The following is an 11,244-nucleotide window of genomic DNA, read 5'->3' on the forward strand; positions in this document are numbered from 1 at the left end:
TGGAAACAGTGTCAGACTTCATTTTGGGGGGCTCCAAAATCACTGCAGATGGTGACTGCAGCCATGAAAATAAAAGATGCTTACTCCTTGGAAAAAAACTTATGACCAACCTAGATAGCATATTTAAAAGCAGAGACATTACTTTGTCAACAAAGGTCCGTCTAGTCAAGGCTATGGTTTTTCCAGTGGTCATGTATGGATGTGAGAATTGGACTGTGAAGAAAGCTGAGCACTGAAGAATTGATGGTTTTGAACTGTGGTGTTGGCGAAGACTCTTGAGAGTCCCTTGGACTGCAAGGAGATCCAACCAGTCCATTCTGAAGGAGATCAGCCCTGGGTGTTCTTTGGAAGGAATGATGCTGAAGCTGAAACTCCAGTACTTTGGCCACCTCATGTGAAGAGTTGACTCACTGGAAAAGACTCTGATGCTGGGAGGGATTGGGGGCAGGAGGAGAAGGGGACGACCGAGGATGAGATGGCTGGATGGCATCACGGACTCGATGGACGTGAGTCTGAGTGAACTCCAGGAGTTGGTGATGGACAGGGAGGCCTGGTGTGCTGCGATTCATGGGGTCGCAAAGAGTCAGACATGACTGAGCGACTGAACTGAACTGAACATCACAAAAGATCAGAGGCATTCACAGGGCAATCTTCCTAATGCCAAAATCTTCCTACTCTACAGTCGTAGTTCATATTGGAATCACTGGGGAGCTTTAAAAATATTGGTACTCAGGCTCTTTCTGCAGAGGTTCTTATTACACCATGTTTCAAAGCTTCTCTGCAGATTTAAAGTGGAACTGGGCAATAGAATGACTACTTCACAGCACCTCTGACAAGTGAAGGCATTCATTGATGAATGCCATTCCATACCCTCTCCATTACAGAGGGGAGCATGGGTTCCTAAAACTCAACCACTCTTCCTCCCCATGCTCACTGGGCCAGACTAAAAGGACTAAAAGTCTGCTCTCCATGCCCTATGAACTCCATCCTTAAAGAATCAAACTTGATAGAAACTTATTCAATAACCAACAGGCTTAGACTTGCAGGAACTACGGGATTTGAGTGGTGATGGCAAGCAAAATGTCTTGGAGTATAAATCATGGCTCTTACAGGTGGTTTTCCTGACCTTTTAAAATACAGTGGATTTCTTTTTCAGAACAATTCTCTGCAAGGGGAATGTGTGGCAAAGAAACTGTGGTCTCTACTTGAACTCATTTTATTTGAAACACCAACTGCTACAATCAGAATGCATCTGATTGACCCTGAAAAATTCAGTTCTCTGGGACCTAATACAGTGTAAAAAACTGTTTATAGTCCATATATTGAAAGTGGATGCTCACAATCCTTTGCTTGATGCACTAATGTCTTTCCTTTTTTTGGCCACACCACGAGGCATGTGGGACCGAATTTCCCCCACCAGAGATCAAACCCCTGCCCTGCACTGGAAGGTGCAGTCTTAACCACTGGCCACTGCGGAAGTCCCAACTGCTCTAATTTCTCATGAAAGCTCCCTCTGTTTGCAGTAAGTATGATGTGTCAGCCACAGTGCTCTGGAGTTGACAGCTGTGACCTCAATCTCCAAGTCTCACTACCATCTTGGGAGTGCAGTGGCCTGTCAACTCTGAAAGAGGCTTGGGGGAAAGTGACCATTAGTAGGAAAGCTCTGTGACTGGAGGCATTATTTATAATTCCTAGAAACATAACAAAGAAGAAAGGGGAAGATGAAAATAGAAAGAGGGCCTGTCACCCTCATCGTCTTTTCTCCAAGCTCTGCAGCATGGCCTGTCTCTCCCAAAAGATAATCTGAGATGAAGAAAATCTGTCTCAACTAAATACTGCCGTTCTTCCCTCAGTTCTCTGCCAATACAAAGGCTTCTCTCACATGGAAGGAGGTACGAGAAAGAAAATGATGAAAATTGTCATACTGGCTTCACAAATGCAGATAAGAAGCAGGGGCCACTGACAAGATGGTGAATCTCAACCCTGGTGGCATATTGCAATCACCAAGGGAGTTTTAAAAACACTGATCCTGCATCCCATCTCCAGAGCTTCCGGTTTAATTGGAATTGGATGGGTCCTGGGCTGGAGATTTTTTTTTTTAAGCTCCAGATGACTAACTCAAGCCAGAGTTGAAAACCCTCCCATAATTTGGCATAGGGTTCCAAGAACCCATACAATGATCCTAAATATAATCAACCTCCTGAGAAGATGGCTGGTCACTGACAAGAAATGAGTATAAGTTTGAAAAAGAAAAAAAAGCATTTTGGGAAAAAGTCTTGGTAGGATGATTCCTTCTCAAGTTAAGGCATTAGTGCAGTAACAAAATATCTCTAAATTCATAGAAGATATGAAACTGGTGTAGAGGGATTCAGTGATTATTAACACAAAGAATGAAACAAAGGGAAAAGCAAATGTATGGGCTCAACAAAGCAAATCAGCTGAGAAGTTCCCCTATTAACATGGGGGATTTTTCTTTTTAATGGGAAAAAAAAAGTTCTTAGAAGCAAGCAGTGGGTAAAACATGAGTCACTCTTTTTTCCAGAATCAAGAAGAATCCACAGTAAATATCCATTGTGCCCTATGATAGCCAAGGAATGTTTATTCCACTGTGGCTCTTCAGAGAACAGAATTAAAATCAATACAATATTGATTTTAGTCTTTGTGGAATATGTCACAAATGTTTGTATATGACTTTTAAATGCCAGAATTATTAAAACAATGGAGCATACCCTCCTTCCTTAGTGAGACAAGGGCAACTCAAGGTTACAAATGATCCCTTCTCTGATTTTTATTTTCCATATTATGTTATAAAGTGCAACTCCATTCCAAGCACTCCTCTGTTACACACTGTCTAGCACTATGGGTTCTCCATTGCCTCCCTGCAAAGCTTCCATTCCCCCTTCTCCAGTCTTCTTTATCTCTGAAGTTTTCCTTACTACCCTGTGCTCCAGACGCACATGGCCCCCAGACAGCTCTGCTTTATCACACCTCTCAGCTTTTGTCCATGTTCTCCTTGTACTGAGATAGCCTTCTTCCATGTACCCCAGTCCTCACAGGTCTAGAGAAACTCATATCTCAAGACTCAGTTCAAAAGTAATTTCAACTATAAAGCTTTTCCTGACCTGTCTGTAAAGAACTGACCTCTCCTTCTTTTGCTCACTAGCCCCTCTAACGTGCACATTACACTTGATCATTTATATGTTTACCCAATTTCCCATACAGGCTAAGAGAGCTTTGATGGCAGAGATGGTGATTCATTTATATACCAGGACTTATAAGACTAATCGATAGAAAGTTTTCAAAAAGCTTATTTTATGAATTGAGCTTAACTGAATGTACTAAATGAATTTAACTCTCCATAAATTAACCTCCCTCTCCTCCTCTCCCTCTCTCTCAACACACACATATACACACAAAGAAGGAGGGAAGAGAAGGCTAAGAAGGGATGAGAAGGCTAAGAAGGGAAGATAAGGCTAAGAAGGGAACAGAGGGGGACACCTCTTATGAAAGTTCCATGATCAGTCAGGTTGTCTGATCTTACTTACCATGGATGTCCTTCGCCCAGGGGCTGAAGGCAGAAGTGAGGGGCTGTTTTCCCGGTGTGGAAAGCCTTGGCAAGAGCTATTTCGAGAACTGGAGCTTCCTGAGTCACTGTACAGCTGTCCCTTTTCAGAAAACAGTCTGGACAGGAAGCTGGCCTTGCGACTGCCAGGGTAAGATCTGTCTCTTGCCTCTTGGACCCTGCTGTCTGTCATGCTGCCATCGCTGTGTCTGCAGTGACTGTGCAAGTCTGCAAGAGGTTCCCCTGAGGGTTGTAGGTCCTGGGACTGCTCCCAGGGTCCTGTTGTATGTGATGGACAATGCCTAGGAGCCATCTTTGTACCTAGCCAGGAGTGAGGTCTTATATTCTGCAAGCCAAATAAAGAATGGTCTGGCTGCTGTCCTGGGTGCTGAATTCTAGCACCGTTGTCCCAGGGACATGGGCTGTGGACATGGAGCTGTCCGTTGTGCTGATTCTTCTCAGCCCAGTCTTTTTTACTATAGCAAGGGTCTACATCAAGCTGCCTGGGCTGTGGGATATGCCACGTGGTTTTAGAATTCGGCACATTGACTCGGATCACTTGCTGTTGATTGTTGGCTTGAAGTAGGGAGATTTTTTCAGGGAAGGGAGAGCAAGTCATACACTGCTGGGTCACTGAATATTTTTTCAAATGGAATGGAGGTCTCCTTTCATCCTCAATGCCCTCATTGCTGGATTTGTCATAAAGTGCCCTCATGATTTTCCTGATGCCCAGATGAAATATTTCCAGTATGTTGAGAAACAAAGAGATGGCTGCAATACTATGCATAAAGAGCATGAAAATGGTCTTCTCTGTGGGCCTAGACACAAAGCAATCCACCGCATTGGGGCAAGGGGGTTGAGTACATTTGTAAAGAGGGTGCATTTGAAACCCATAGAGAATATATTGGCCTACCATGAACCCTACTTCCAGCACAGATCTGGTCAAGATGTGTAAGATGTAAGTACGCAGCAGACATCCTTTCAGTGGGACTTTTTGGATCCTCTTCTGCTCCTCTAATTTCCTCAGTTCTCTATCCATCCTTTGCTGATCCTCCAATTCAAGCTCTGGATTCTCCATCTGGGCTCTAAGCTGTGACTTCTTCCTCTGCCTTTCCTTTTCAAAGGCCCTGAGTCTATACAGTGCATGGCCCATATATACTAGAGAGGGAGAAGACACAAAAATGATCTGTAAAACCCAGAACCTGATCAAGGAGATAGGGAAAGCATTATCATAACAGACAGTGTTGCAACCTGGCTGCTGGGTGTTGCAGGCAAATGCTGACTGTTCATCATCCCAGACATCTTCAGCAGCCACACCAAGTATCAGCATTCGGAAAATGAAGAGGATGGTCAGCCAGATTTTCCCCACCATGGTTGAGTAGGAGTGAACTTCCTCTAAGATGCCACCCAATAAATTCCAATCCCCCATGGTAAGAGGCTAATGTCTGAAACATACAGAAAACACTAAGATTAATAGAATCCATGGGCATAACATATAAAAACATGATCAATACAGCAGGTCCTCTCTTCACGTCAATAAAACTATGAAGGATTTTCCAGCCCTAATACTTATGGTTCATGCTTGCTGAAATATTTCTAAGGAATAGGTTTTGGAAAAAATACTAAAGACCCTCCCCAGTCCAACCCAACTCCTTCCTATAGTCTTCTCTCCTATACGAAGTTAACTGTCATTCTAGTATACTCATTGGCCATCATATTTGTACAGTACATTCTATTCCATAATTTTGCTCATTTTTTCTAACATATGAGATGCCATATTTACCATACGTCTTGCTGCTGCTGCTAAGTCGCTTCAGTTGTGTCTAACTCTGTGCGACCCCACAGACGGCAGCCTTACATGATCTTAAATAAGCCTCAACTTCTTTAGGAAGTCTTCCTCAGCCATCTCAAGTCAGAGTGATTTTCCCATCTCTGAATTCATACACTAGTGCTTGTATTACTCATTTGGTACCGTGCCTAAAATGAGCTTTGTGATAGTTGTCTTATGTTCTCTTTTCTGAAAAGGTACTCTTTTTATAGACAGAGATGCTATTTCATTTTGATCTTGACATATGAAGGCATCAATAAATAAGTGAACTGAACTGTCTTTTCAACGACTCAGCTCCTTGACTCTATCACTGGAAAAATCAACAGAAAAACCAAGTAGATACTCATTATATATTATCGATGGCTCCTACTGCAAGACTGAAAGTACAAGTAGAGAGAATAGAACTCAGCCAAATAAACCCTCAGGAACTGGCAGAGGGTAGCAGTAAAGATTAAGCAGGCTCAGAAGCAGTACCAGCAATGACATATGATTAGATCTACAAAGCCATGTCTGGAACAGAAGATTTTCATGCAAGCTCTGCTTACTTAGAAGAAAAGTGAATATAACTGCTTTGCTAGCAAGCTTGGGAGCTGCGAAAGAATCAAAGCATAGCTGACATGAATGGGTCATTGGGTTCACCTTGAAAAAAACAAGATGTTTTTCAAGGTTCAATGAGGTTAAAATACTTGAGAGTCTACAGGCTTCTAATGTGGACGACTTCCAGATATGAAAAAAAACAGAGGAAAAACAGGTAAGTGTTGTTAAGTTAAACAGATAATGAAACAATTCTCTCCTTCCACAATTCATTTATTCAATAATGTGTAATATAATTTATCATATAGGCATTGTGCTTGATACCAAGGAATTCAACAATGAACAATACATACTTCATTCAGGCTTCACAGTAGTCACCAGGAATTCCCAGTAACATAAAATGGACAGTGAAGAAGTTATGAATATCAAATCAAAAATATAAGAGGAAAAAAAACCCCCACAGAATTGTTATATTTTCCCTACTTATCTCCAAACACAAAAGTAAATTCCAGATGGAATAAAGTATTAAATGTAAAAAAACGAAACCATAGAAGTATTGAAGTAAAATGTTAAGAGAATGTCCTATAATGTTGAAGTAGAAGGAGGCTTTTTAAGTACATCAATACCAGAAATTATAATTCGGAAAAAAATTAGATTTTACCCAACAAAACTGAATAGCAAAAGTGGAGATGTCCAGAAGGTATTTGGGTCTAGAGAATAACAACAAAAGATGCAAACTACAGATAAATAAGCATTTGTAAATAATCGTTGAGATCACCTACGGACAAAAAGAAAAAGTAAGCCAATGGCAGAACCCTGAGAAACAGCATGGGAAAAAAAGTCTACAAATAAAAATGAGAAATGGCCAATGAGAAAGAGGGGGAAAACTCTAAGGGTGAAGTCACTGAAACCAAAACAGAACAGAGTTTCAAGGAGAGAAGAGTTGACAATGTCAAATACCACTATTTAAATAAATCAATTTAATGGTGGGATAGATCATGCTCAGGGATTAGAAAACTAAATGTTTATAAAGATGTCAATTCTTTCCAAATTCATTCATCTGTAGCTCACTGAATAAAGTAAAATCCTATAAACACATATATATGAATACATATGTATGATATATATATATATATATATGTGATTATATAAGTGTGGAGAAAGACCCAGAAGGCACACATGAGGAAGTTCATATAGGTTACTGGAGGTCTGTAGAACATGAGGGTGGAAGGAAGAGCTTGAAGGCAGAGGCAAAAAGATAGAGAGACGCTTCTAAGGAAGCATGACTGACTCTCATCTAGTACACACATTTATATAAATGCATACTTGTATGTACATATATATGCGTAAACATCTTTTAAAATAAAATTTTAGAAGCACTAGGTACCTGTCAGAATCTAGAAGAGGTATTAATGAGTCTTTTCTATTTTACTCCATGCTGCTGCTGCTGAGTCGCTTCAGTCGTGTTCGACTCTGTGCGACCCCACAGACGGCAGCCCACTAGGCTCCCCCATCCCTGGGATTCTCCAGGAAAGAATACTGGAGTGGGTTGCCATTTCCTTCTCTAGTATTTTACTCCATACACTTGTTCCAAGTTCAAAAAGTAGTCATATCTACCACTTGCAAATAAAAATTAATTATAAAATTTTGGACTATTGCCTCATTAACTGAAACAATAATTTACTAAGCTCTATCCTCTCTTAAAGAGTTTCAGTCCTTTCACGTAATTATTCCTTTAACATTGTCTGGCCATTGTTCTTTATTAAAAACTAACTCCTTTAGCACTTAAAAAAAAATCTAGAGCTTCTATTTTATATAAAAACCTGAAAGTGAAAAAGCTAACTCATTTTATTACCTATTCTCGATTTAGAAATCCTAAACTATTTAATGTTCTTTTTGCCACTATCTCTTTAAAACATAGAAATTAGTATTTTTAAATAGCAAGAAGAAAACTGGAAATAGGAAATACATGAAACAGAAAAACAATCATGCATATTAGCATGAAACAGTGAGATCCTTTAGACAAATGTGTTTCCTCAGGTCCAAGTAATACTCTTGAATTTTCTTTCATTATCAAATAAAATATAAAGAAGCTGGTGCTCCTTTCATGAATTTTACTTCAAATATTACCTTTGTATCCCCACAGAAATTTCCTGTATTTCTCACAAACAAAAGAGATACTATATATTTACCACTTACCTTAGGAGTAGATAAAAAAATGACTGGGCTTCAAGAACCTTTAAGTTGGACCATGTGTGGCTAATTAGTGGAACTGCTGCTGGTTGCAGATATAAAGGCTCTGACCTGCTGGCTGTGGGGCCCAGTTCAGAATAAGCTCAGTAATTTTGATCAATGGAGTCTAACCTAGTCCTCCCCTGAGGTCAAGGTGTCCTTTGGTGCTTTTAAATTTTCTTGTTTTTTCCTAATTGGCACAGGGCTGGAGCCCCTCCTGGTGTACCATATTTGGAAATGAAAAGTGAAATAAATGAGAATTTTCCTTTTTAATTTGTGGGTGATTACAGTGATTTGAATTTCGGTGCATTTCTTTCAGTCAATTGATTGCTCTGTGAATCGATGTCACAGATCAATGGGTCATGTCCAATTTCATCAAGAGCCGCCTGGGGCAAGTCTGGCCTCACCCAAATGGGAACAAGTAATAATAGAGTGACAATCAAACCCCAAGTGTTCTTGCAAATCATGTCAGGCTGAAAGGAGAAATAGCTCAAAAGGAAATTAAACATTTTCAGACCAAGAGGGGGCTGTGCCTGTCTGTAGATTATGTGTTCTAGCAATATTCTATTAGGCTGAAACAGGCAGCTCAGGAAAAAATTTATTTTTTCCAGTAGAGAATCTGAAAACCTTAGAAACCCATGTCAAAGTTTTGTAAAGTGTTTTGAGAGAGGTCAAATGATTTGCCCAAGGCAAACAGAGACCAGATCTTCTAACTCCCAGCCCTGCAGAATCTTCCATTCGTCACATCTCAAGTACATAATCTTACTGTCACCTTAAGAGTTGATAGCAACGGTGTCACTAGAACACAAGAATGGCTTCAAGTCACAGCTCTGAGGCACACTTCTAAGCTTGGCCTTTTCCATATAATACATAGACAGTACATAAAATCATTCCTAAGTATCATCTGCCTATATATTTAGTTTTAAAGAAAGGATGATTATGAAAGGTAGACAGGTTGAGGTGGGGAGGTTAAATTCCACTACCCTGGCACACTAGCCTCAAGTACAAACTGACAGAATTAACTAGAGGTGAAATCACACAATGTATTAATGTGTGTATTTGCCTAGTATTGGGTATACTGTCCAAGAAAGCCCTTGACATTTACTCCTAAAGTTCACCTGCACAGTAATGGATTTAAAAGCTTAAATGCATTTTACCAGAATCAAAATACTAAATTCATACATTTATAAGGGTATATAAAATAAGTCCTAACATTAGATGCCTGAAGGGAAGGGAACACGATGAGGAAGAGGTGAGATGAATACTTTTACATAGAATTCTCTAAATGTGTTACCTACTCAAGAAAATAAATATTCAAGCTAGAAAGAAAAAAAATAAATGCAACCATACATCTGAATTTTTAAAAAGTCTTCAGCATATGAATCAATCTAATCTTTACTCTTAAAGACTTTGAGCAATGAGGTGAATTATCTTTAAGACAGGCAGAGTGAATAACTCTACAAACCTCACAGAAGTAACTGAAATGTCCTGATGAGGTCAGTAACACAGCTGTGGGAAACAGGAGCACCACTGGGTTGAGCTTCATCAAAACTCGCCCAAGGGTTCAGCAAAAATTAGCATACCAGAGGCTGAGAATTCACTGCCATAGAAGACAAGTTTGGTTTTGTTTATTTATTTTTTTAAAGGTCCTACTTTTACACCAAAAGTTTAGCTGAATCTGTGGAGTCACTAGTAGGCCTAAAACACACTCAGATATGAAACAGAAGGGAACAGAAAGGTTAGCGAGAACAAACATCTCAGGGTAGAGAAAGAGGCACAGGTCCATAGCCTCCACCTTTGTGCTCTCAATGGTCTCCAGTATTCACAATGCCACCTTGTTCACACCTGGTGATACAAACTCCTGTGGGCAGAAGCAAGACCCCCCTGAGGCTCATGACTTGCTTTATTGCAGTGGTTTGGAACCACACCTGCAATATCCCTGAGGTCTGCCTATACACACATCACCAAGGTATCAGGTAATTCACTCAACCCCTAGCTCTTGAAACATTTTCTGCACTTGTTTTTGTGTGTGTGTGTGTGTGTGGAGTACTCTGTCCAAAAATGTTTACAATGTGGATCTTTTGAGTGATAAATCTTACTGAACTTTCACATGTGAATAACAATATAAATGAACATAAAATTTTACCTCTAACACTTTAAAAATAGTTTTCTTACAGCAAGCATTGCCCTTCAAAAGAGTAAGGTCAATATGATTCCTGTTCTTCGCACAATGATCTACTGTCTAAAAGTCTTTAGACTTTTCTTATTATCTTTAATATTCCTAATTTCAGTATGTGTCTAGATGTGGGGTACTTTTTGCCATTGGGTATCCTATGGCGTCTCAATCTTTAAAATTTTTTCTTCTTCTGACCTTGTGTGTTGCTTGAATGTTAGGACATCTACTTCTGTCCTTCATCCCACTTCTACATTCATATTTTCTATTTACTTTTTTTGCTTCCTCTGGACAGCAATCCAACAATCCTAGTTTTCAACTCACTAATTCACCCATCTGTTCAGTTCAGTCGTGTCTGACTCTGCAACCCCATGGACTGCAGCATGCCAGGCTTCCCAGTCCATCACCAACTCCCAGAGTCTGCTCAAACTCATGTCCATCAAGTCGGTGATGCCATTCAACCATCTCATCCTCGGTCATCCCCTTCTCCTCCCACCTTCAATCTTTCCTGGCATCAGGGTCTCTTCAAATGAGTCAGTTCTTCACATCAGGTGGCCAGAGTATTGGAGTTTAAGCTTCAGCATCAGTCCTTTCAATAAGTATTCAGGACTGATTTCCTTTAGGATCTACTGATTTGATCTCCTTGCTGTCCAAGGGACTCTCAAGAGTCTTCTCCAACACCACAGTTCAAAAGCATCAATTCTTCGGCACCCTGCTTTCTTTATAGACCAACTCTCACGTCCATATGTGACTACTGGAAAAACCATAGCTTTGACTAGACAGACCTTTGTTGGCAAAGCAATGTTTCTGCTTTTTAATATGCTGTCTAGGTTTGTCATAGTTTTTCTTCCAAGGAGCAAGCAGCCATTAATTTCATGGCTGCAGTTACCATCTGCAATGATTTTGGAACCCAAG

The 11,244-nt window shown here is 40.2% G+C and overlaps 1 protein-coding gene across 1 annotated transcript; it reads right to left on the bottom strand.

Moving 5' to 3' along the window:
* On the bottom strand, nt 3,339-5,056 carry GJA10 (gap junction protein alpha 10). The gene is given in 3 exon segments (XM_005684816.2): nt 3,339-3,454; nt 3,487-3,532; nt 3,534-5,056. Coding segments are annotated over 3 exon segments (1,620 nt in total). The 5' UTR covers nt 4,992-5,056.

This window comes from Capra hircus, chromosome 9 (assembly GCF_001704415.2).
Source record: "Capra hircus breed San Clemente chromosome 9, ASM170441v1, whole genome shotgun sequence".
NCBI lineage: Eukaryota > Metazoa > Chordata > Mammalia > Artiodactyla > Bovidae > Capra > Capra hircus.